At 36.2% G+C, this 26,869-nt stretch overlaps 1 protein-coding gene across 1 annotated transcript in view; it reads left to right on the top strand.

Annotated features, from left to right (window-relative positions):
• The window catches only part of LOC100491625 (anillin actin binding protein), a 30,480-nt gene extending 3,624 nt beyond the window's left edge, over positions 1–26,856 (top strand). Inside the window, exons 2-24 of the mRNA XM_002939414.5 lie at positions 3,212–3,365; positions 5,010–5,294; positions 8,470–8,816; positions 9,209–9,482; positions 10,783–10,967; positions 11,046–11,126; positions 11,914–12,028; positions 12,241–12,354; positions 13,233–13,495; positions 13,687–13,838; positions 15,007–15,154; positions 16,339–16,474; positions 16,582–16,755; positions 17,864–17,990; positions 18,659–18,707; positions 18,817–18,873; positions 21,220–21,255; positions 22,848–22,869; positions 23,070–23,182; positions 23,918–24,004; positions 24,514–24,621; positions 24,756–24,928; positions 25,157–26,856. Coding sequence (XP_002939460.1) covers positions 3,212–3,365; positions 5,010–5,294; positions 8,470–8,816; positions 9,209–9,482; positions 10,783–10,967; positions 11,046–11,126; positions 11,914–12,028; positions 12,241–12,354; positions 13,233–13,495; positions 13,687–13,838; positions 15,007–15,154; positions 16,339–16,474; positions 16,582–16,755; positions 17,864–17,990; positions 18,659–18,707; positions 18,817–18,873; positions 21,220–21,255; positions 22,848–22,869; positions 23,070–23,182; positions 23,918–24,004; positions 24,514–24,621; positions 24,756–24,928; positions 25,157–25,280 — 3,324 coding nt within the window. The 3' untranslated portion in view covers positions 25,281–26,856. The remainder of the gene's footprint in view (positions 1–3,211; positions 3,366–5,009; positions 5,295–8,469; positions 8,817–9,208; positions 9,483–10,782; positions 10,968–11,045; positions 11,127–11,913; positions 12,029–12,240; positions 12,355–13,232; positions 13,496–13,686; positions 13,839–15,006; positions 15,155–16,338; positions 16,475–16,581; positions 16,756–17,863; positions 17,991–18,658; positions 18,708–18,816; positions 18,874–21,219; positions 21,256–22,847; positions 22,870–23,069; positions 23,183–23,917; positions 24,005–24,513; positions 24,622–24,755; positions 24,929–25,156) is intronic.
• The last annotated feature ends 13 nt before the right edge of the window (positions 26,857–26,869 follow it).

Below are 26,869 nucleotides of genomic sequence, written 5' to 3'. Positions count from 1 at the left end.
AACACTAAAAAATAAATGTTTTAAAATAATTAAAATATAATGTACTGTTGCCCTGCACTGGTAAAAGTTGCGTGTTTGCTTCAGAAAGACTACTATAGTTAATAGAAATAGCTGCTGTGTAGCCATGGGGGCAGCCATTTAAATTGAAAGGAGAAAAGGCACAGGTTACATAAGAAGATACCAGATAAACTGTGTAGAATACAATGGGAATCTATGCTACTTATCTGCTTAGTAACCTGTGCCTTTTCTCCTTTTTTCAATTTAAATGGCTGCCCCCATGGCTACACAGCAGGGTATTTATATAAACTGTAGTAGTGTTTATGAAGCAAACACTCAACTTTTACCAGTGCAGAGCAATAGTATATAATATATATTAAGTATTTTTATACACTTTCATTTTTTGGTGTTACTGTTCCTTTAAGTGCACCTAAACACACCAGCTAATTGATTGCATTATATTCAGCGTGGTTGTACTATAAGAATTCAGGGTTGTGTTTTATGGCTTTCACGCTTAATGGTATTTTTTTTTTTTTTTTTGATGCTACGTGCACGTTCTTGTGCATTCAGAAGAGAATAAAAGAGTAGAGTGAGTGTTTGGAACTGACAAAATGCACTTAGATGCATTTAAAAAAGTGCATATAAACACTATATGCATATTTACATGCTCTGTCCATTTGTAAATGCATAAAAGCCTGTGTGTAAGAGCCCTTAGACATAAGGAATCACTCACTCTAATCCTTCACCCAAAAACTGTTCCTAGTATTCAAACTAGGTTGCTCTACTGGTGCTTTATTATGCTGTCTGGTTGCTTATGGATCATAGGGTTAATCAATACCCAAAATGGCAAGTTAATGTAAGGAACTTTTCTTTTTGTGTATTCACAATACAATAACTTTTTTCTGTTAGCTGGAGTGAATATTGCCATTGACACTTCCTTGTGTAGGTTTTCCATTAGAAAGCAGTTTTTTCCTCTTATACACTATCCCTCAAAGTTTAATAAGCAGAAAAAAGCCCACAGGCTTTTTCATTCAAATAAGCAATGTATATTTTATTCTTACCGCCTTTTTTTTTTTTTCTCTCTCTGGGATTTGTTTGGTGGTTTGAAAACAGCTCAGAACTTTCCTCTTGATTACATCAGCACATTTCTGTATATTCCATCTCCAAGCATTTTATCCTTAATTGGTAAGATGCAGCTCTTATTGCACTGCAGATATAGAGATCGTTGGCTGAAAGTATTGGGCAGTATTCCAGCTCATAGCTCATGAGGAATGCTCAACGTATCCGCTGTACTTTTTGCATGCTGCAACGTGAATGACTGCTTTCCCAATGCCAACAATTATTATTACAATTTAAATATTTATCATTGAAACTATTGGCTGATTTAAAAAGAAACGGATATGAGTGTTTGTGTCTCTACAGGGGCATTAGGACCAGTCCCTGCTTTCGCTTTTTGTATAAAGCATTTACTTTATTTACCTTGTGTATGTATAGGATCTCTTATCTGGAAACTTGTTATCCAGAGAGCTCCCAGTTACGGGAAGGCTACAGTGAGGTATTTAAGGTTTTTATGTTCAATTAGCACCTACAAATGAACTACAAGTATGGGACCTTTGATCCAGAATCCTCAATCTGAGTTTTCCGGATAATGAATCTCTCCATAATTTGGATCCCCTTACCTTAGTATACTGAAAAATCATTTAAACATTAATGAAACCCAATAGGATTGTTTTACCTCCAATAAGCATTAATTATATCGTACAAGATACTGTTTATTATTACAGAGGACAAATTTGGAAAATTGCAATTACTTGCTTATGGTGGAATCTATTGGAGATGACTTTCCTGTAATTCAGAACTTTCAGGGTTTCTGGATAACAGATCCCATACCTGTATTTATTTGCAACAATTGTTTTATATGGGAAACTAACATATTTTCCTGTACAGCTCAATGATTGACCTTTTGACATCTGCTTATCTTTATAGCAGTGAAGTAAACCCAGCTTGGCTGTTATCTGTAAGGCCAAGGGCTCATGTTGCAGATCATCTGCTTTCTTCACCTGTGGGGTTTTTTTTTTTTTTTTTTGTTTTATTTTACAGGCAGAGGAAAGTAGATCTGCTGTCATGCACTCCTTTCTGTAGCTCCATTGATAGGCATGGCAATGGCTTGTATAGAGTTGTATGGAGTGGACATCTGCTTGGAAATGCGAAAGTATGCATTTTCACCCCAATATCCATGTCGTGTAGCTCCACATCGCACATGCGCCACACACATACGGGATCAGGTGGAGGAAAGTGGATAATCCCCTTTGAGTGCCACTACCCTAGATATGAGCAGTTTTTCAACTTGAATAGTTGCCGCCATGGCTGCAATCAACTTATTTATTAAAACTATAGAAGTGTTTCTAAAAATATTTTCCCCCAGAGCAGAGAAACCATTTATTATATTGAAATACATAAATAAAGGTTTTTACATGCATGTCTGTCACAGTGGTGACCAAAAACTAGATTGTGGTCTCCCAAGTAAATCCTTGGCCAATGGCCAGTAGATCTTTACAAATAAATACCCTCATTAGTGTTTTCTGTTATTCAGAGTTTAATAAATATATTTATATTATGTACCTAGTGCTGTACAACAGAACAATACAATAATACTAATACAATAGAACAAACAGAGGGGCTTTACAATAATAGATACAAGTTAATACAATAATAATCTTTAATGCAGTCCCATAGAGCTTACAGTCCAAGTGGGAGGGTCACTTACAGATGCAGATAGGAGGCTATTAAGTGCTACAGGTTATTGACACTGCAATAAGTGTCCGTTCCCAGTTCAGGAGTTAGCAAGTGCTCCAAGAGGTAGTCTAAGTTTTTCTCAGGACACAGAAAGGATAAGTAAAATAGAGAGATTATGTTAATTTAAAGAACCTAGATAAGATCTTGATGCAAGAGCGTTCTTTTAGTCAGCACCTAAAATCACACTTCATTGCTGTCTGTGACTGTCACTTGAGCATTCTAATTCAAGTGCTTGCCTCTTAAAGGGTAAATATACCTCCTTTTTTGACATTAGTCCTGTTAATATATACTGCTCCTTTAAGAAAGACGTTCACACTTCATTGTTTGTGTGTATAATATTAAAGTGTATATATACTGTTAAAATATGTATGCTTAATATATACTCTATACTCTAATATATATATTGTGTTAATCTTAGAAATTGCTTGAAAGAACACGTGCCAGGAGGGAGAACTTGCAAAAGAAAATGGCTGACAGGCCAACAGCAGGAGCACGACCAGCAGCACTAAACAAAAGGCAAAGGGAGCCACTTTTAGAGGCAAATAATCAGCCACCAGCCCCTGCTGAAGAAGGTAAAATATAAATTGTGCCAGGAGTACAACATTAACTCTGACAGGAACTGTACACATTGGTTTATTCAATATATCACATAATAAAAGTTTATTCAGCTTTACTAGTTAAAGAACCAGCCTGTTTAGATATGTATATAAATGATTTTGTGACGATTAAAATTCTAGCCCGTTTAAAGTTATGGGAAAAGTGTAACATGCAATTACATCACTAGATGGCAGCAACCCATTAGGTTGGTCATAGTTTGGAATCCTCTGGAACAGTTTCTATATAAACGAGTCAAATTAAGTCTGTGTAACCTACATCAGTGGGTTTGGAGAATAAGAGTCTCTTTAGCCTGACTCATGGGTGGTCGACTGAAGAAAGTGCTTTCCCAGCCCAGGTCCAGGTGAAAGAGGCTTAACGTGCATAGAACTAGCAAGTGACAGGTTAGACCTGTAAATGTTAGATGTGAGTGTCAGCCAGGTGTTGTTCTCCCAGGAAGTATGAATGAGGCCCCCCCTAGTGTGATAATTTGTTCAGTCTACACAGGCTCTCAGTAGTGAACTGGAGAGGAGAGAGAGAAAACTAGCAAAGGCCATCAGTGCTTGGAAGACTGCATTGTTTGTGACTGTGATAGATTGCTGCAATAAACTATGGTTGACCACAGATTGTTATGCAGTTCATATCTCATTTTGAAAATATGTATTTTCGTACTGGTAAATAAGTATATGCGTGTATATATTTATATATAATAATAAATACGTATTTCTTTATTTTTAAACCTACACTGCCCTGAACTTTATTTACACCCTCTGATCCTGAGTTCTTTCAGACTACAGACTACAGTTCCCCCTTTGCTTTACACTTTTATAGTGTAAATATATACACTTTTATACACTTTTTATTTTAGCTCATAACAAGACTGAAATCTTGACTTGCCATGCTATAGTGTAGAAAAATATCCATGCTCTCCCTTACTCCAGCCTCTACACATGTCAGAATCACACTTAGATAACTTTTGATATATTAATATAGAAAGTTTAAACAGGAAAAGACCTGAGGATTACCAAATCTTTTGTAATAAGGTATTTTCCCTGTTTAACATTTTGCCCTCCATGTTTTAAAAAAAAGTTTACATGCACTAAGCTAACTGTTAAACAAAACTTTGTTTCGTACGATAATCAGTATGGCAGTAGACGAGGCGACTGATATCTGCAAAGATCTTGGGTATCAGTCGTCTCGCCGATCGGCCGGTTGGAAAATTTTATGGCACCCAAGCACAGGCAGACATTTAGTACTGAATCATCAGATAGGGGTAGAATTGTTTTTTTTTTTCTACCTGCATTTTTGATAATTCAGTTTTGAACGTTAGTGTAGTCTATGAAAAATATTTTCTGCAACCATTGGTTGTAGGAAAGCTACTAATTGTAACGTGTATGGCCATCATAATTTATTTTGGAGATGGTACAGAATTTTTAATTCATTATACTTAAAAAGTTTTTTTAATTAGATAAAGCTCATGATGACTTTATTTTTGTGAGTTAGTGGGGATGCATCTGTTTGGTTTTGCTGTGAATATTTTATTGTATTGTTTTAACTACCAATTCTGAAACATTTTATTTGAAACAAATGCAGTTTCCATTAAGCAATGATTTCTTTTTCAGGTAAACCCTGTTCAAAACCATCCCCATCAAAAAGACGCTGCTCAGATAATGATGCAACACCAGATTCTGGATCTGAAAATAAGCAGCCAAAAAGCCCAGAACTGCCCAGAAATGAGACTTCAACTGTTGCCTTCCATCAGCAAATAAAAGTGTCAAACCAAACCCCACAAGTCTCCTTGTTATCCAGTGATAAAGAACTTACAAATTCTAATATGAAAGCAGCTGGATCTGTAAAAACACGCATGCAGAAGCTTGCTGATCAGAGGCGATATTGGGATAATAATGGTAAGGTAATAAGTTCTGTTCAGTAACCATCATACAACTCAAGAACTGTTGTAAAGATTATGGTACACAGGTACCGCTCTATTTTGCTTTCTGTTGATAGCAATAGGAATATCCACTGTAGCCCTCAGCAGATTGTCACAATACAATGCACTAATGTACTCTTTCAAGCGACAGTTGCCTTTAGGGCTATGACACACAGTGCTACTTGTAGCTGCTAAAAATGCCTGAAAATACCCTGCCGTAGAAAATACTGAAAATGTCTCTGCTTAAACATAAGTATAGACAATTATCGGTGTTGTCTATTTTTAGCTTTATATCTGTGGTTGGGATATCACCTGACTGAAGCATTCCTTGACTGGATTAGCATTTAATTTGTTCTGATGAGTTGTGATCTTAGATCCGCTTTTCACCCTTTATGCCCATGGGACATTAAAGGAGAATTTAACCCTAGCCACCCCCTCCAAGGTCCCTCCTTGCAGCATCTATTCTTTTCAGAAGTTTTCTGTGTTTCCTGACCTGCCATAAATTATTAGAGTTGCGCAGCTGAGTTCAAAAGGGGCCTGTCACAGTCACGGCACTCTCAGCTACACGTGATTCTGGTATGGAGAAACAAGGGGTTACACTCGGTCACCTTACACGTAGGTTATACTAACAGACACACCATCACCCAGAAAATCTATTCTCTGCCACCATCTGTCATTAACAGGCAATAGAAACCTAACTGGAATATCTCCCTGCTCTCTCTAACAGGTAATATTTTCCAATACACAAATGTTTCACTCTCTCTCTCTAGTTAGGGTTAGCTTCTACTAATTCAACACGTACTCTAGTGGAAAAAAGGTTAAAACACAGTCAGACACTCCCTCTAACTCCCGCTAACAGTCGACTAGTTAATTAGCATATACATAGGCAACTTTCCCTCTACACACAAACAAGAAGTTAATACATTTAGGCCCAAGCTTTCATACAGGCTATGTGAGTTCTTTTAGAGCAAAGGACAAAATGTATTAAATTTTATATTTCATATAACAAAAAGCAAACGGTTCATATACAAAAAAAAGATATTACAAAGAAGCGACATACACATGCAAAACAGTAAATAAAATAAAAGGAAAAGGAGAACCCTCCTGAGGCAAGAGTTGGAAACCTGGGCACGTACCCCCAACAGAATTGGGTCCTCAGGTATGAGCTATAGTTACTGGAACTTTTGCCTTTTTATCCCCTGCTGGGACCTTTCCTCATTACTGTATGCATAAGGAGGGAGTGTCCAGAAACTTGTCACTGTAGATGGCTGCAATTTTCAGATGACTTTCAGTCATATAATATTGACACTTGACAGTACCCAATATTATGATGAAAAAATGGGCTTGCTGTGATCCATACGTGGGCTATCAGAATTATACCAAACATGAGGGGTGTCTCATGTTCCAATCCTCCAGAAACTGGTGGGTATAGGTTGGCTCTGTTTGGTATCATTAGGAAGCATGTGACCTCATAACCAATATATGATTTATGTGGATGTGAACCCTAAAGCAAAGGAGATATGGATCCCATTTTATAATCCATATTTTTCTCATAGCTGCTCCCCCTGTAGCTCTAGGTCCACAGCTCTTTCTTTGATCAACATATCAAAGAAGCCAATTGTCCCAGCTTCCTTGCTCAAATGCTCTGGCTCCAAATTGCCCTATATGCCAGTAAGTGAGACCTTTTTCACAGCCTCCTGCTGGATTATCTAATGAAGGGTCTCTTTTGGGCACAAAGCTAAATGTTGTAATGGCAGAGAAATATTGCTCTGCTATGGCATGACAGGGCCATCTTCCCCTGTCTTCTAATCCTCTTCTGTTAGAGTGCCGACACAGATCGCAGAAGACAGCAGATGGCGCTGTTAAACTCAGTGTGCAGCTCTGAATATTTATAGCAGGTTCGCACACAAGGAGACTTTTGAACAAAATAGTTTGGAAGGGAGGGAGCATAGTGGAGGGGAGGCCGGATGTAACTGTTAAGTTAGTTTGCTTTTGATCCTGAGCAGTCATGTGGGCCACCCTTTCCAGTCACTGTCTAACAGGTCAGAGAGATGCAATGGAGGAAGTTGTGTTCTGGCTATTATGTTACATCCAGGCCCGGATTTGTGGCGAGGCCACAAAGGCGGCACTCGGGCTGACCTCAGGGTGCCGTCGTTACGAATCTGCTGTTGGTTACATCCATTCACTCCAGCCTTTTTAAATTACATATTTGGCAACTAACTTTATTAAAAACATTTTTTATTTTTGCTCAGCCTATCTTTTTTTATACTCAGGTTTATTTTTACATGGAACTATTCCTTTAAGTGTATATGTGCAACTCATAAAATGGGATATTTTTGAATGATAGTATCCCTTTAAGAATGTGTGTGCTTCTATGTGTGCACATAAGCAAAGATATTTATGAATATAAGTGTGTGTCTCTGACAGCAGCACCACATTACTCCACATTAGTTACATTGCAAAATTCTAAAGCAACCATAGATTTGATTTAAGTCTCCTACCTGCAGTATGTGGGTCAGCTAATTACTAATGATATGGGCCATTAGGACACACACAAAGGCCCCAGTGTCTGTGTGTTTCACATGCCTACTTCCATTCAGTTTTATTTCATCTGAGGAACAGCCAAGAGAATGTGCTTGCAATACTTTTCATAATTTGAGGAACATGATCGCTGTACTGTTGGATAGGCAGTATGACCCAAAACAAGATATCAGCTGTCAGTGGTGTAGAAAGATCCAGGGGTGCAGTGAGATTTACATGACATGATGTTTAGTGATGCAATTTGTGTCAAATCACTTACTAAAACGTATGTATCAGAACAAATAATGTACCCTTGTTGTAAAATATGCAAGTACTAAAAGTCATGTCAGAGTTGGCATTTGGCCTCATGAAACTCCTCACTGTTTATTTTATACTTATTTCATAGTAGGGGATAAATTATTTGTTATTGCCTACTTATTCTGTTTTGCTACATGAATTAAACAAATCATTGCATACCATATACAGTCCAATGTGAAGATGGCTTTTGCTCGTGAGTTTTTGAACTCTCGGACAAATAGCATAAACTTATACTTTGAGTTTGGCTTTGTCATATTGATTAGCTACTTTTATTATGTAATATACACTTATATTTATTTCAATTTTATTTGTAGTTAGCCCATCAAGCTCTCCACCGGCCCATGCTCCGCCTAAAGATATAATGGTTTCTCCACCAAAACCTCAGATACCTACTGTTGAATATGATACTCCTTCAGTCCGACGGGGCCGTTTTGCTAATCTTGCTGCTACAATTAGCTCCTGGGAAGATGATCTAAGTCACCCCTGTGTCAAGCCTAACAATAAACAAGAAAAGCCTGGTACTGCTTGTTTATCAAAAGACTCCACTACCAGTTCAGCTTCTGCCAGCATCAATAGCCACAGTGTAAGGCAGGACACTGCATCATGTTCTCAAAGACCTAAAGACACAACTGTGAATAAAGCTGTCTGCTCTGGCCAACTGGTAAGTAGCATCTCTGCGTGTCTCTGTGTGTATATGTATACGTATACATATATATTTGATGTCTCTGCACTCTCACCATGACGTGCATACATATCAAAAATATGTACAATTTTGTAGGTAGGATCAGCACACTCTTGATAAGTAAAAAAAAAAATGTTTATTCACATACCATGTGAATGGTGTCCAGGGTTTTCATCCTAATTAAGACCTTTATCAAGGGTACCAAACAGTGGTCAATGTGAGACTTAATACACTCTGACAAGTGAAATGGCACCAAATTTATGTCAATTTTATACTAATTAGTAATAATACTAACTATAAGTAAATATGAGTAATAAATATGAGTTTGTGTTTTGTGAAGTTTTCACAACCTAATGTCTGTTCTCTAATAGAAAAATAATTTACCTGCACCAAAACCCTCGAGGTCTGTTGTCGACTCCACTGAAATTACTGAGAAGTCGAAATCACCTACTGCAATAACTTACAAGCCTAATGAAAATGTCCTGCCAGCATCCCGAACTCTGAAGTCTGTATGTACTGATTCCAGCCCACAGAAAACAGAGCGCCCAGCCTCAAGGCTATATTCAAATCAGCCAGCCAGTACTAGGAATGGGATAAATATTACCCCTGTACAAACACAACAGAAGGACAAGGTGGCAACATCAGGTAAACAATCCACTCGTCTCTATTTGTTGAAAGGGTTGCTATAAATATATTTAAGAATAGCAGCAGATCATGTAACTATCTTTTCACTAAAAATGCTAAATTACCTAAATAGTGGCTGTATGCGCAATTTATTGAAGTAGGAAAGCCTTAAAGGAGAACTAAACCCTAAAAATAAATATGTCTAGACATGCCATATTTTATATAATGAACTTATTGAACCAGCCTAAAGGTTCAACATCTCTATAGTAGTAATAATCCAGTCCTTTAAAGTTGTCACAGGGTGTGACCATACAGGACACTTCTGTTAGAAGGGTCTGCGACACTCACATTGCTCTGAGCAGCTGTTGAGAAGCTAAGCTTAGGAGGTCCTCGAAAATTATCAAGCAAAGAAAATATTTGTCTGTCAAATAAGCTGATCCTAATGGGCTGATGAGCAAAGTCTGATGCTAATAGCACTGGTTTCAGAGCTGCCATGCAGTAATCATCTGTGTTAACTTACATTAGTAGAGTGGATGACCAATCTTTCCTGCAACCAATGGTCGCAGGAAAGAACGTTATAGTAACTTGTATAGCCATCTTATAGGTAATGGGGCTGAAGTGATGTGGCGTGCTAAACACCCTGGTACAAGTGGCTAAACAAATTGCCCATACTCATTTTCTGCCAATACCAACAGGTCACAAGATACACAAAATTTTTACATTGTCATTTAAAAGATACAATTTGGCCCTTTAGTGAAAGGTAACATTTGCAAAATAACACATACTATTCATATCCATAATTTATAAATAGTGTATAATTGTAATTATAGTAATTTTGTTATCACTTTTAGTAGGAAAATACTGCTATATTTGTGTCACTATATGGTTAGCAAAAAATTGAAATGACTGGTAGATGCAAATATCAAAGGCTTAATAATAATAAAAATAAAGAATAAGTAAACCTTTCTTTGCTTCCTTGTGCGGAGTGAAGCCCTGCCCCCACATCCTGTTCAGGTCTCTCATAAAAAAAAAAAGAAAACCTTGCTAACGCACAGACTGGCTCCTGCTGCCTCCAGGCATGGCCAGAAGGCTCTCCAGGTCGACTACAGGTAGTCAAATTGAAGAGAGCACTGAACATGAAGTGGTGGTGGGGCTTCAGCTTCTAACTGATGAACCAGTTCAAAGAGAATGCTGGGACAAAGGTAGGTAATTCTGGAGGCTGTCTAGAGTAATTTTACTGATAGAAAAAAAAAAGTTTACTTATTTGTTTAAAATAATTGTGAACTGCAGCTATTTAAGTCACATATTGTTTGTGTTACAGGCGGGGCAGGAATAAAGTCTTTCCTGGAGCGTTTTGGTGAGAAGTGTCAGGAGCATAGCCCAGCACCATTAAATCAAGGCCAGAGGACAGCTGTTTTGACACCAAACACAAAGAGCATACAAGAAAGGCTGTTGAAACAGAATGATATATCTAGTACTGCTAGCTTAGCACAGCAACAGAAAAAGGTAAAGAGGGCACTAGTAGTCCATTGGTTTTGTTTTATCTTATGGTTTCCTCATTAACAAATTCTTGCTTCTTCTAAGGAGCGTGAAAAGGAGCTAGCAGCACTTCGGGGGCGGTATGATCGGGGTAATGTTTGGATCAAACAGCAAGATGAGCAGCGGGTAATAATAAAGAATTTTTTCTTTTCACCCAAAGCCTCAGTATTGTCTGATTATGTTTTGGTTAAAAAAAAAAAAATGGGTGCTAGTGTATGTGATACATTAGATACAAGTATATTTTAAAGAAGAGTCAAATATCACAGTATCACACTTGGCTAAATTCCCCCCCCCCCCCCCACATTGTTGTGACTTTTAATGCTTTGTGTATAATGAGACAGAATTTCAAGAGTAAGCGTTACCACAAATGACCAATGTGAATTAGGTGGCAAAAACATACCATATTCATAAACCAGTTTCTTATTTAAACCACTGCCCGGTTGCTAGGGTAATTTGAACCCTAGCAACTAAAAGTTAATTTTAAGGGGAACAGCCCCTTTAAAATAGTTGGGCAGTATCTGCCATTTTTATGGATTTTGTTTATGCTTTATATATTTCAGAAATATATACATCTATTATTGTTAAAACATTGCCAAAAAAGTCAGGTTTAATTGGAATTTGTTGAATGCCTCTGTAGAGTAATGGCCCAAACAAAAAAAAATGGTGCTGTTCCTTTGGGGCATAGCCCTGCAGCCTGAAGTAGAAAACACGGAACATACTATTTTATATTTCGATATTAGCCATTAAAATGTGTTGCTTTTACACTACTCTTGTTTTGTTCAAAACTGCAGATTTTATTCTTTTTCTTACTTTTGAAAATGTTTTGTGTGCATGTATCCCCTGCCCCCAATATGTATTTATATGCCTGACTTAGTGCTGATCCTAGCAATGCTATATTATTGGACTGTTGTAGGAGACTCCGACTCATCCTGAAACTTCAAGTAATCCACCCAAATCAGATATAGCTCCTTGTTCAGTGACAGAGAGAGCTGAAGTCTCTGCCATCACATCTGAAAAAACAATATCAGGTGAGAGTAATGTTGCAGCCTCGAAGAAAACCTAGAAACTAGAATTAGTTTGTAGGAACCATTCTGATATGATTTGATTAGGTTGTCTCAAAATAAAACATGCAGGACAGTTTCCGTGGGCTTTAAACACACTTGGGTTTTGTGTAAATATATCTTTACATTATTTTACAGTCATACTCTTTTTCTAATTATTCTTTTTAAAAACTTCTTAGATAATTTCCATCCAATTATGGCTGAACAGGTTCCTAGTCCTCAGAAAAGCACAACACTAGTACAATCTCAGATGCCCTCAGAATGTCCGGGACTTGAAAATGAAAGAAATACTGGTTTGTATTTGAATTAAGAAACTTTGCCCATGTAATCTTCATGTAATGTGCCAGTTATCTTACAAATAGAGTATAGTTGGGAGTCATATTATATTAAAAAGACTAGATTTTAGTCAGAAACCTTGACAAGAGTGAAGACTATGAAAATGCATTGGGGCCCTGCATATATCAGCCCGGGTAAGGTTGGCCATGGACCCTTATTAGCATTCATATTAGGGATGCACCAAATTCACTATTTTGGGATCTGGCTGGATCTTGGATTTGGTGCTTCTCCAATTTATATAAAGTATATCATCCAAGTTTGAATAAGGTGTGTTACAGTTTATTGAAAAATTATAAGTAAAGCCTTATTCCAGATACCTTTGTTTTAATGGGGTAATTTACTTTTGTTATAGAACTCTTAGCAGCTTTAGCAACTAGATCTTAGCAACCAACTCTTAGCAACTTTCCAATTGGTCTTTTGTTTTAATTTTTTTTTTATTTTCCCACATTCAGTTGGTGGACACTAAACCCAACAGCCAGAAAAATTGCTCTGTGAACATACACTATACAAATATCTCTGCATAAAAAGTTAGTTATAATAATTGTTCTTATGGCACCAAGAATCAACTATTACTCTAAAGCATGGACCTCCTTGCTTTCAGTTATTATGCCATGAACATGTAACTAAAAGCTGAGACAATTCCTGCCATGCTGTGCATTAAGTAATCCTTTAGATATACAGTAAGATTTAAATATAAAGAATCTGATACAGGGTTTTCTATAATCCACTACTGCAGTTACAAATGTTGAAGCAAAATTCCTACAATATAAAACAGTGACTGCAATAAGGCAGTGAATGTCTTTCTAAATTAAACACTGGCAATCTGTCTTTACAGCTAATGTGATGTGGGAGATTGAGATGAACGTGGATGGCAGCCTAGAAGAGATAAATAGTTCAGGTGTTATTACCAACATTTTTAGTGATATCCTTGGACAGCATGATGAAGAAGAGGAGGAAGTTGCTGAGTGCTTAGTTGAGCAAGTAGAAACAGCCACTGATGACGAGGAAAGAGAAGATGAAGAAGAGGATGCTCTGAACATTTCCTCTATGTCCTTGTTGGCTCCTTTAGCAGAAACTGTTGGTATTGAAAGTCCAAAAGTAAGCGATGGGTTTATCTTTATCTATCTCTGTCTTTATTTGACATAAAAGGTTTAGCAAATTATCAATACAAATTATTTAAATTATAATTTTATGTAACGTCTACTTACTGTTTATATTAATGGGCAATGTATAAAAATGTAGTTTAATCTGTTAATATATTCTTTTTTTTTTTTTTTTTTTTTTAACAGGCACTTCTGTCACCTTCTAATAGAGCTGCAGCTGGGAACGGTGAAAGTTGTGGTAAAAGACAGTCAGGCAAGCTTCAGAGGAAACATTTACCCAGAGCAGAGTCTAATGACAGCTTACGTTCTCTAGAGGAAAACCAAAACCTTTTGTACAGGTACTAATAAAATAGTAGGACAAAAAGTGATTGTACTCTTGTAATTTGACACAAAGGAAATGGTTTTCCATGCAAATTTACAGCTAGAACATAGAACACTAAAGTATGAAATATTCTTTCTAAACAACCTTGATGGCAGACAGCCAAAAAGTTCAACCTTTTTTGTGCAAAATAAACCTACTTAATTGCTGGAAGGTGAAAAAAAACATCTAAATCCATGTAGAAAGAAATCTGACCAATCCCTGGATCAACTTTGTGCTAAACTAGTACCAGTGACATTGTGTTTTCTCACTTTTCTAAAAAGGTGTCCAGGCCTTACTTGAAACACTCTTGAAATGTCTAAGTATATTGCTTCTCCTGCTTGTTCAATGATTGATGTGCTGTGTAGAAAGGTTTTTAAGGGAACAGTAACACCAAAAAAATCAAAATGTATCAATGTAATTAAAATATACTGTTGCCCTGGACTGGTAAATGTTGTGTGTTTGCATTAGAAACACTACTGTAGTTTATATAAATAAGCTGCAATGTAGTTATTGTGGGAGCTATTGAAAACTGAAAAAGATAAATGACACAGGTTATATATCAGATAGCAGCCTTTGTAAAACACCATTGTATTTTACAGAGCTTATCTGTATCTTATCTATGTAATCTGTGCCTTTTTTCCAGCTTTATGGGCAGCCCCAGTGGCTATAGAGCAGCATTTATAGAAACTATAGTAGTTTTTCTAAAGTAAACACAGAAGTTTACCAGTGCGGAGCAGCAGTACATTATATTTCAATTACTTTAAAACTCTTTAATAATTTGGTTTTACTGTTCCTTTACTGCCCAAAAGCAACACCTGACTGCCATTGCACTAGGTTGACCCTCTCTTGGAACTTGTCTAAACTGCTGTTGCCATAGTAGGACATGGCTTGGGAAGGGTTTAAGTCAATAGCACATGGGGTGTTTTATCTCTGAGTGCTTTCTTCTTGTGTGTGCTTTCCATTGACATTGCAAGCTAGTGGCATTAGTCTGTCCACTCCCTAATTACCTCTACAAAATATCCTATTACTAAGCAATTTATTTCTGCCCCAGCCATTTTACAATCTCCAGGGTGCTAGCCTTATAAAAATGCTTGTTCTGATGTACCAGTATTTCATATAATTTAATATTCTTTTTTTCCCCAAAGTATTGACGCATACCGTTCCCAGAGATTTAAAGAAACTGATCGGCTTCCAGTAAAGCAAACAATTGTCCGCAAAGAAGACGTGTCTTCAAGGCTGCATGATAAAAAAACTGCATCTCCCCGCTCTGTTAACATCAAACAAAGAATGAAGGTACTTTTTGAATGTTTTCACATAAGATTGTAATTGCTCCTATATGGTTGGCCAAAGTCCTAAAAACAGAACAATGTATGGCTAAATTGGTAAAAGCATGGAAACTTGTTTGTAGTTTTGTGACAAGGGTTACAAACGATATTAGAAAAGTTTGTGTGCACTTATGTAGCAGTTGAATCTTTTCCAGATAATACCCTTCCCCACAAAAAAAGCATTTATTGGAGTAGTTAAAGAGTTGATGTAAAATGTATTCATACTGAGTGGCCCATATGAACCAACTGACTAGCTAATGTTTGCTCCATCTGTATGGAGTTCAACCTAAGTATCAATTTGACCTTTTCTGCATTGGGCATTTTGGAATGAAAATTTCCTTTGTGGTGTGCACAAAGTATTTCATGTGAAATGTAACAGTTTGTGTGCTCTGACCTGATAAAACCATTTTTAAAAAGACGCACAAATTTAAAATGTGCACATGAAAGTTTTTTTTTTTTCACACAGTCGAAAAGAAATTAGAAGGAACATTCATTAACAGATTTGTCTGTTTCATCTAGACTTATGGTGCACAAAGATTTTTGGTTAATGTTGTCTTCTAAGAAAGCCTGTGGCAGTTAGAAGCCTAGTAATATGAAAGTGAATGGGCATTCTAACTTACAGAGGAATTGAAGCTTAACAAAGAAGTAGGGCAGAAATGCTGCACATTATGTTTGGGGTGTCGCAACAGGACCCAAGATGGTGAGCTCCTGTGCTCAATTTTACTGTTACTGGTGCATTAAACTTAGTATAAAAATATAGCATTTGTAGCCATATTTGTTTTTAGGGTTTTATTCTTCTATAAAGGCTGACCTGTGCATTTTACTTTTGCAAGAATTAGAAGGAAACAACTGCTGGTAGGCAAGGGTATGTGGACTGGTTCTTCTGGAGTTCTTCTGGACAGGCAGTTGGTATAGTTCTACATGAAAGGCAATAATGAACCACTCCCTGTGTTCTGTTGGCAAGTTCTGCACCGATTGGTATAGAATTTTGCATAGAATTTTTCTTTGATTTGCAGAAGAATTCAGTATTTGGTTAAGTGCTGAAGTTTGATGCTTTATTTGATGTTTTACTTCCAAAACTGCTGCTTATCTTACTGCCCCCTGCGTTTTGAAACATCTCTTTAAGGTGGTTTGCTTTGTAAATGTTCCTAGGCTTTAAACAATGAAGTAAACTTGCAGCAGACTGTAATTCACCAAGCAAGCCAAGCTCTTAATTGTTGCATAGATGAAGAGCATGGGAAAGGATCTGAAACAGAAGCAGAGGCTGAGAAACTACTAATAGTAGCAAGTAAGTGCTTTAAACCCTGAGGCTGGAAAATTGGGCAAATAGAATCTGTTCACCGTGTTTATCACTGTTTAACATTTTTTTTATTCTATTGCTTTTTTTTCTACTAGCGGAAAAAAGAGCTGCTTTGATAGCTGAACTAAACAAAATAAAAAATGAAGGCCCTCAAAGTCAGAAGAAACATGTTTCTAATGAGAATGCACCGTCAAGAGGTTGTATATTTGTGTCTGAAATGTTTCTTCCATTGAAAGCTGATTTTGTCTGCAACGCCTCTCAAAGGATGGGTAAAAATATTTGTTTTTATTCTTACTTTGCTAATCAATGTCAAAAGATTAGTTAGTGTTATACCTTAATTTTAATATACCTTAGTTTCACTCAAAGCATGGGTAAAAATATTTTTATTTTATCCTTACTTTGCGAACATCAAGCTATTAGTGTTATACCATTATTTATTATGCTTTAGTTTTATCTAATAAAACCTATGTAGTCGAAACATGGTTTTGTGTAACTAGTAGATGGTGGTGTTACACTGCATGGATACATTTGATCAACTACAGATTTAAATACAAAATAAATAAATAAAAGTATATTTTGAAACCTTGCATGCAATGTTAATGATGTTGTATATATTATAGCTTGTATTAAAGCAATTTATATAGTGAGAAAAATGTCCTGGTTATAGAGCTTCACCAGTTATGTAATCCATTTTTTTTTTTATTATGACATCTTCATTTTGCTAATACATGCAATTAAGCACTAAGACTTGACAGTAAAAGCATTTGAAGGTGCAATTTATATCTTCATTTGATTTGTGAGGTGTGAGTGCTATTTAAAAATGAGAAGCAAGATCTGGAAATTTCAACTTTTAGGATAGTGAACATAGTGTAAGTATAGTTTGCACTTGAGCATTAGGAATGGCAAACATGACATTTTGTGACTTTTTTTGGGAGGTGTGGCAAAATGCTAGTTAATGTCTGAATTGATTTCCCAATATAGTTTTTAGGAATCTTTCATTTTAAGACACGCAGGAACACCCATTATCCAGAAAGTTACGTGAAGGCCATCTCCCATAGACTTCATTATAAGCAAATAATTATTTTTTTTTAAATTTACCTTGCACTTGATAATAATTACCTTTTATACTTGATTTTAACTAAGATGTAATTAATCCTTATTGGATTTATTTAACATTTAAAATATTTCTTTACTAGACTTAAGGTATGGAGATCCAAATTACGTAAAGATCCCTTATCTGGAAAACCCCAGGTCCGGAGCATTCTGGATAAAAGATTGCATACTAGTATATTAGTTATATGCATTCGATTTTTCAGTAACTGTTCATTAAATGAATTGATTTGTTTTGTTTTTAATAAGTTCCATGTGTACCTACAGATTCTGCAAATTATTATTTCTTCATGATGATAAGAGCTGGAGCTGAAAACATGGTAGCAACCCCACTTGCCAGCATTTCAAGTACCATGAAAGGAGATGCTCTTGCCTTCCCAACAACATTTTCTCTGTGAGTACTATGGAATTATATAATTACTTAACTGCTGCTTGTATTAGTGACACCAGCATTTAACTATCATTCCTATTAGCCAGGTGGAAAAGCCAGAGACCTATAGCTTTAAACCAAAGGTTTATGCTCAATTAACAGTAACGCCAAAACATAAGTGTTTTAAAGTAATTCAAATATAAGGGTATGGGTAAGAGTCACACAGAAATTAGTAGCCGTGACTTTTTAAAAAGTCGCAATGACTAATCAGCACAGCGCAAATGGCACGCAATTAGTCACAGAGACTTGTATAGTAACCTATGGCGGGTAATTCGCCAGGATTAGTCGTCGCAACTGACTTTTTAAAAAGGTTAAGCAGCAGATAACAGATAAGCTTAGCAAAATATAATCGTGTCTTATCTATTATCTGCTTTGTATCCTGTGCCTATTCTCCTTTGAATGGCTGCCCTTTGGAAGCTCAAATAGTATTTTGCATTTTTGCATATTAACTAAATGAGATCATGTCAAAAAGGGGTTATATTTGCCCTTTAAAGGATCCAAAGTAGTCCTGTGTAACCTTAGGTTAACTTGATTCCAAATGGATGCTTTTTGATATCTATATTTGTTACACATGCATTCCTGTTTGAGATTCTTGTTTTTAACATGATTAATATATTTTGTTTCCATTGCAGTGAGGATGTTTCCAATGATTTTGAGATCTGTGTTGAAGTATATAGCTTGGTATGTCTTTTTTTTTTTTTTTTTATATATATATATATATATTTTTCCTCTCATAAACAGTTGGTTTCTTTAAAAAGCAAGAATCGTAATGTATTCTTCTGGTTTGCAGGTACAAAAAAAGGAAGGTCTTGCCCCCGATAAGAAGAAAAAAACAATGAAGTCAAAAGTAGGTATTGGTAAATACATTTGTAAAGAATCAGAGTCTCAAAAGTCCTTTCTCAAAAAAAAAGTTAAAATATTTTTACATGTTTCATTATTAAAATATGCGCCTGGATAATGGCTTGAGGTGCATTCAAAGAGTGGGTGTAGCTTGCAGAGCCACACAGTTGTGTACCCTCTTATCATTCAGAAATAATGGGCCAAGTTTCCAAAAGTGGTGCATAGCTTCAACATAAGAGAGCACCCTTTGCCTTCTGCCGCTTATTTAAAATATGCCTAATGTAAGTAGCTAGTGGAGTTCCCAAGAAGGTTTTTGGATGGGTAAAGTAATTTAAAATCTGTGTATTTTTGTATGGTTAGCTGCTCTGCATTGCCCCTCTTCCTTCTCCTATCCCTAGTGATGTTATTTTCCTATGTATTTTTGTATTCAGGAAAAATACAGAAATGGCCAACAACTAAACTTAGAAAATATGTCTTGACTGCATTTGTATGTTGAGCTAAAAAAACACTGCCCAGAGGTCAGATAGGAAAACAGATGAACAATGCATAGATCAACTTGTGTACATTGCCTAAATGGTGTACAGTTTTCTATTAACTTTAACGGCTCTTATAGCAAAACATTGTTTAACAGAATATTGTTCTCATGCTATTTTAGCTAAAAACATGCTAAATGTGGATTCTCCTGGCCAGGCTATTTGCAGAGCTCCTTGCATTTCTACATTTCAGCTAATATAGAATGCTTGTTTGTTTGGTACGATACTCTGTGTACCTACCATACCTTGTGCACTGGGTTGTGGTGGTAGGTGTGCAGTGCTCTATACCTGTTATCAACCTTTTAATCCATTGCTCATCAACACCTATGCCTTACTTGTTTGAAACACCAGCAAGTTGCAGTTAGTTATTTGATCAGTAGTTTAGTCACGGGCCAGCAGTCCTATCATGTTCTTCAGAGAAACGTCAATGGGATTGGATTTTCCAACATGGTAGATTTTTTTTTTTTTCTGTCTGAAGTGCACTGTTTTGGGATCCTATTTGTTTGGCATTAAGATTTATGGATTTTATAAGGTGCCCATAAATGAACAGACAGCAGATGCTGATTTGGCCTTTCCTAACCAAATTGTTAGAAAATTATCCAGGATATAGAGCCAAAAAATTGCAACCCCCCGATCAAAATCCTAGATTGGGCTTTTTTGAGTTGGGACAAGTGTCAATAAGTGCGCAGTGCATTTGCACCTAAAGAATTGTGCAGAAGTCAGTCACATGCTAAACAACGGAAATTATGCCATAGTGACAAAAAGTGCAGTTGCATTTGTTTTGCCTAATCGGATGAATTTTAGCCAGACAGAATGCAGCTGTAATGACACTTGCATTTCTGCATTTTGGGAAAGTGGCATTTCTCTTGTGCTCAGCTGATGTAAATGAACCCTAATGTTTCTACTCTATTTTATTAGAGTAATTTTTATAAATGAATCCATAACATTATTTGCTTAGAGGTGTTTTTTTAACCTGGCTCAAGGGGAACCTTGGTTTTTGTATAGTGTCTGCTAAAGCTGACAAAATATTGGCTTTACATTAACTTTTTGTTGAATTATTAGCTTTTTTTCTGCTCTGCAGTTTGGCTTATTTACCCTAGCAATCAGGCAGTGATTTTTATTGCAGACTGGAACATAAAAAAGAGAGAGGGACTGAATAGAAAGATGAGCAATATCAGAAATAAAATTATAGCATCACAAAGCAATGTAGATGTTTGCCTGGTGTGTTGCTGACACCCATTTGAAAGCTGGAAATAGGCAGAAGAGAGAGTTTTTGAACTATTTGCCTATGAAAAATGAAGACCATTGAAAACTTGCTCAGAATACAACATACTATAACACACCTAAAGTTAACATAAAGGCAAGATGTGTTGTATTTATTTGGAAGTACCATCAGGTAAGGAATGTATCCGATCATGGATGTGGGCCATTTCTAATGGGACTGCACAGGGCCTCTCTGTGATGTTGTTTGTTGGGGTCAAACATAATATCCATGGCAACTGGGATCTTAAAGTCTACAGTTAGTTTAGTATAGGTAATAGAACAGGTATGGGATTTATTATCCAGAATGCTTGGGACCTCCACATTGACCACACTGTGTCTATGCAAGACCATGTATGGAGCCCTGCACACCATGTTATGCACGGTGTATACAAGTCTCACCAATTCATCTGCAAAAAGTATGTTTGAATTCTGTAAAGTCATTTTATTTGTTTGCTTTGGTTTTGGGGAATATATTTGTTTGTTACTATTTTACATGTTTTTAACAATTGTGATTTTTATATTGCTCATCCTCATGAATTTATTGTGTTCTTATTTAGGCAATAACTCCAAAGAGACTGCTAACCTCTATTACTGTAAGTTCAAGCGGAATATGAAATTTTCTTTGAGAATCCACCATTAATGTAAATGGTGACTTGTGCCCTTCTAGTAGCTATAATACAAGTTTATTGGATTAATTAATAAAAAAAACAGTACAAAACATTTATATATAGACTTCTAATAAATTTATCTAAAGGCTTCTAGTTTTTTTGTATTTAAGCCTTTTCCTCTTTAAATACGTGGGGAAAAAAGCTAATTGCATAGAGTAGCACCACCTATGTGAATGAAAAGCCATATTAACCTCATCCTTTCACTTTCTGATGTCCTCTACTGCTAGGCTGTTCTTATATATGCAAAGGGGCTATTTTCCAGTCAGGGCACTGGCACACATGGTGATTTAGAGCATTTTGCCACTCGTAGGCTTACTTGCTAGTTGAGCATCAGACATTCCAAACACTACTACCCCATGACTTGAATGGTAATTGCCTGCAGTGCACTCCTTGGTCAGGAGACTATCACTTTGGAATGTGGCAATGAACATTTCCAGGCGATATTCTCTTTATCTGAGTGCACTGGGCCAAACGTCAGATAAGCTAGCATCGGAACTCCAAATTGCCCCATGTGGCGGTACCCTTTGGTGTTCTCTGGTGTTCTTAATTACTGACAGCAAGTCACTTCTGTGCATGTGTGCAGACTTTACTGTCTGCAGGTTGTGTTATATATTTGTAGGGCATGTGGACTCTGGCATCCATTTTTTGTAATTCATGTTTGTTGGGGTTTTTTTCACTTTTCTGTTCTGCTCTTTCCATAGTAATTTAAGTTGAAAGCCGATACATATCTATCAACGTCATCTTTTGTGTTTAAATGAAACCTGCTTAACTGCTAGTTGATCCAGAGGAAGGCAAAAACCCCATCTGAAACCTCTTTAATTTGCCTCAGGAGGAAAAGAAATCCTGACTATAAGATGGCGATTGGACCAGTCCCTGGATCAACTTGCACAAAGAGCTATCTCCTATAACCCTGTATTCCCTCACTTGCACTAAGAGCTATCTCCTATAACCCTGTATTCCCTCACTTGCACTAAGAGCTATCTCCCATAACCCTGTATTCCCTCACTTGTACTAAGAGCTATCTCCTATAACCCTGTATTCCCTCACTTTCTAAAAAGCCATCCAACCCCTTCTTGAAGCCTTAAAGTATTTTTTCCATTGCATGCACAAGTGACCATAGCAACACAAAACACTGTTGTCTAGAATGTAATTGTTGTAAATAATTCTTCCTCTCTTTCCTTCTCTCTTAAGGTGAGATAAATCCATTTTAAGATAAACTAGATTAGGAGAACTTTTATTAAAAGTAAAGCTGCATATTTCCTCTGTCATAACTGAGATAAACATTTACTGAAATACACATGATTCCTCTGAGAATAATCCATGTAACAAAGTCCTTCTAAAGCCACAACCAAGATCAAACACTTTGCCCTTATCTACATGTATTCATTGCAAAGAGATAAATAATGTTGTTGATTGGGTTTATAATGTTGCCAGAATGCTTTGCCATGTTGCCTGATTGTATTAACATGTGTGGATCTTAACACCATGAATTTATTTCTTTCCTTTTCTGATTTCAGAAAAGCAATATACATACACCAGGTAAGCCAAATTTAAAATTGTTTGTATGCAATCTGCCTATTCGGTATGTGAAGTAGGCTTTAACTGATCCTTGACTATAAAGGGCTCCTACATTCATTCTGTTTTCCATCAGAATATACAGGGGAATTGGGAAATGTCTACTGCAAGCTCAGCAAATACTTTTTTATTTAACATTTTTATAAATGATTGTTCCATTATAGCACTGGCAAGTCCCGGAGGACCTAATGCTGTTCGTACCAGTAATTTTGTACTTGTTGGATCACACAAGCTCACACTTTCTTCAATTGGGAGCAGTAAATTCCTTCTGGACAAGGTATACATGAAATGATGATAGAATGTAGGTGCAGATGTGGAATAATTTATTTGAAAACCCGATATACAGAAAGCTCCAAATTATAAAGGAAGGCTCTCTAACAAAGCAAAATAACTGAAAAAATTGAATTATTTATCTTTTTTCTATCATAATAAAACAGTACCTTATATTTGATAACTTCTCCTGCATGAATTGCTGGCAAAACAGTCCTATTGGGTGTATTTAATGTTTAAATGTTTTTAGTAGACTTAAAGGAATACTGTCTTGGAAAATCATGCTTTTTTCCCAAAACACAACAGTTAATAGATCTGCTCCAGCAGAATCCTGCATTGAAATCCTTTTTTCAAAAACACAAACAAATTTTTTTTATATTTGATTTTGATAGCAGCTCCCAACAGTCCAACAACCAAACCTTGTTTTTTAATGTTACATAGTGAAAATGTTTAATAAAAGGCACAGGTCTATCATGTTCAACCTCTTGAAAAAGTAAGTCTTGACAATCATTTCATTTAGTTTCAAAAGGTAAACAAATCTTATTCCTGGCTACAAGAGGACAGTTGGATATGCTATGGACAAAAAAAAAAAAAAAGCAATATTTATTTTCTTTTTATTATACCCACATTTTCAACCCAAAAAAAAGTTTTGGTATATTCCATATCTTAATGATATCATAATTATTATGCTAAACACAGCAAAAATAAATTACGATCCAATTTCTATTTTATTTTTTTGCAGGTTCCATTTTTGTCTCCATTAGAAGGTCACATCTACTTAAAAATCAAATGCCAAGTGAATTCTTCTGTTGAGGAAAAAGGTTTCTTGGTAGGTTTTACTTTGTTTGGTTTGCAGCTGCTTCTTAAAAAGTGTCTGCATGGTACAGCTTAAAAGAATTGCTCACATACAGACATGGCGCCATACCCAAAAGGACAAATGCTAAATGCAGAAACATTTTTTTTGCGTTAAGTGGTTTAAAAATTAAATCATGGTGTACTGTACCCTTGCCGTGTGATGTCTTAGAGAAGGCTGAATAACCTGCTGTGGGTCCATACCCTAAACAGTCTCTTTTCCCCTGTCAAAAAATGAAGACTGAATCAGAACCTATCTTGGTGTGGTCAACATAGCTGCATAGTGAATACAGATTTCTAAATATATTTAATTTAAGGGTGATCCTTAAATATGGATCTGTATACGTTGCACTCATAACTAAAAATTAAGCCCAGGAGAAAGATCATAATCGTATTTATTACTTTATTTGTGTTAGGATTTTGTGCATTATAGCGGTTAAGGAAACGTACAAAACATGATCTTTTGATCTTATTTCTGTTGTGCAGACAATGTTTGAAGATGTGAGTGGCTTTGGCGCATGGCATCGACGCTGGTGTGTTCTATCAGGATACTGTATTTCCTACTGGACATATCCAGATGATGAGAAAAGAAAGGTACGTACTTTTAAAGGCTGTGTAGTTGGTGTTTTTTTTTAAAAACACCTTTTTAAAGCAGTAAAACCAAGTATAAGTAGTATGGGGCTGTATTATGGTGAGCTCATATATACTGACTGTTTTTTATTTTTTAGAATCCAATTGGCCGTGTTAATTTGGCTAACTGTACCAGCAGAAAAATTGAACCAGCTAACAGAGAATTTTGTGCTCGGCCTAATACTTTTGAACTTATTACTGTGCGTCCACAAAGAGAAGGAGACAGAGAAACATTAGTCAGCCAATGCAGAGACACACTTTGTGTCACCAAGTAAGTATATATTTTTGTTATATATTACATTTTGGTAAGGATTTAAAATGTGCATGCCTTTAATTTTTAGCAATGTCTGGCTTGGGTATTCTGGCTTAGGTAGTTTGTTTGGATATATACAGACAAGTAGAGGTTTAAGTTAATTCATATGCAAAAGTGCCCAGAAATACTGTTTTGCTGTGATGGTGACATATAATTATAATGATATTATTCATTTCTTTACTCTAGGAACTGGTTATCTGCCGACACTAAAGATGAACGGAATCTCTGGATGCAAAAGCTGAATCAAGTTCTTGTGGATCTCCGAATGTGGCAGCCAGATGCTTGTTACAGACCTACAACCAAACCTTAAATGCGTCATGGATATTTGGCCCCAAAAGCCACCCATTATTTAGTACCTCATCTATTTTAAACACGCAGAATGTATTTTGCTGCAAGCTTTTAAAAAAGGTTTTTTGTCTGCACTTTGCTCCTCCTAACCATTTACAGTACTTTAAACTGGAGCGTAATAGCAGGGTCTATTGTTTACTGCCAGTACTCTAAGCACCTCTAGCTGGGGTTATCCAAGCAATCTACTGCTTGTGTTGCTTTTAAGGAGGATTGTGTGTGTATAGAGGTAAATTTGTTTTGTTTTTTTATTTGTTGCTATTTGGGAGAGATTTTTTTATTAGCATTATGTGCAATATACAAACTGATTGCTTCCAGTTGATATGCATAAACATTTTTTTGTATTTCAGTAATTGCATGTTCTCTGAAAGGTATATGGGCAAACAGAATGCAGTTTTTACTTTGTATATCTAAAAAATTATACACTGTCTCCAAGCTCAGCGTGCTTTAATGTCCACTTTTCCAATGTACTGGGAATTTTGGAAATCTTTTTTTTTTTAATGAAGTATTAATAATCTTAATGTAAATGATAGAGGTGGACTTGTGTACCCCAGGAGGTTCACCAGCTGATTGCTATCATGGATTACATGTTGGCGATCAACAACAGCTATAGAGTTCAATGTTTGGTATTCCTAGGTTACTTCACTCTCTAAAGTCATATTTGTATTAAGTTGCCCAGTTCATATGTCTGGCCTGTGTCCTGGCTGTCTGCACCTTTAAAATGATGAGAATTGCAAACCTAAGAGGATTGTTTTGATGACTGCCTCCTCATGGTGTGGTTGTCTACATTTTAGGAAAAGAACAGTAAATAAATTGTGCTCCCCATAGACATTCCTTTCTAAAGTCTCTGCTGTATCTCTGCAAATATTTGCAGAGGTAAACTACCACGTCTTACACAACTGAAAAAAAAAAACCTACAGAAATCTGTAAAATATTGACTGTAGTTATTAGTATTGCCACAAAGAACAACCTCCTTTCAGAATTTTATTTTAATAAAAGCTGCTCAGTGCAGTAGTACTGGCCAGATTTTTAAAGTTGTTAAAATATTTGTATATAAATATAGTCTATTACTTTGAGTTTTGTTTGATAGCTGCCAAGCCAAAAACGTGTAAACCTGCAGTTTGTGAATAGTCAGGAGCCTATAATCTCTGAACATTTACTAAAGCTAAACGTGTGATCAGGTTTATTTTACTCCAGAAAGGCAATTGGAAATAAATGGCTTGAAAGTGTCTGTAAGCAAGGGCCGTTATGGCGGGAAGCCTTTCATACAGATATTTGAAATAAGTGTCTTTTTTTAGGGTTCTTGTCACTAGTTAGGTGAAAACCAAGATATTCTAATATATAAATTCACATTTATGTTGTCTTTGTTCAATTTATACTACAATTACTTTGAAACACAGGTAGTCACTAACTACAAATCTGCATTTTCTTTCTGCATCATCTAGTCTGTTTTGACTTTTCTCTCCATTTCACTATTCACTTATGTATGTTTCATTAAAAAAAAGTTTGTTTCAGAATAAAAAAAAATACATTCTTCCATAGCCTGATCAGTTA

The sequence above is a fragment of the Xenopus tropicalis genome, chromosome 6 (assembly GCF_000004195.4).
Source record: "Xenopus tropicalis strain Nigerian chromosome 6, UCB_Xtro_10.0, whole genome shotgun sequence".
In the NCBI taxonomy this organism is placed as follows: domain Eukaryota; kingdom Metazoa; phylum Chordata; class Amphibia; order Anura; family Pipidae; genus Xenopus; species Xenopus tropicalis.
The sequence above is the reverse complement of the archived record's forward strand: the minus strand, read 5'-3'. Positions and strand labels throughout refer to the sequence as shown.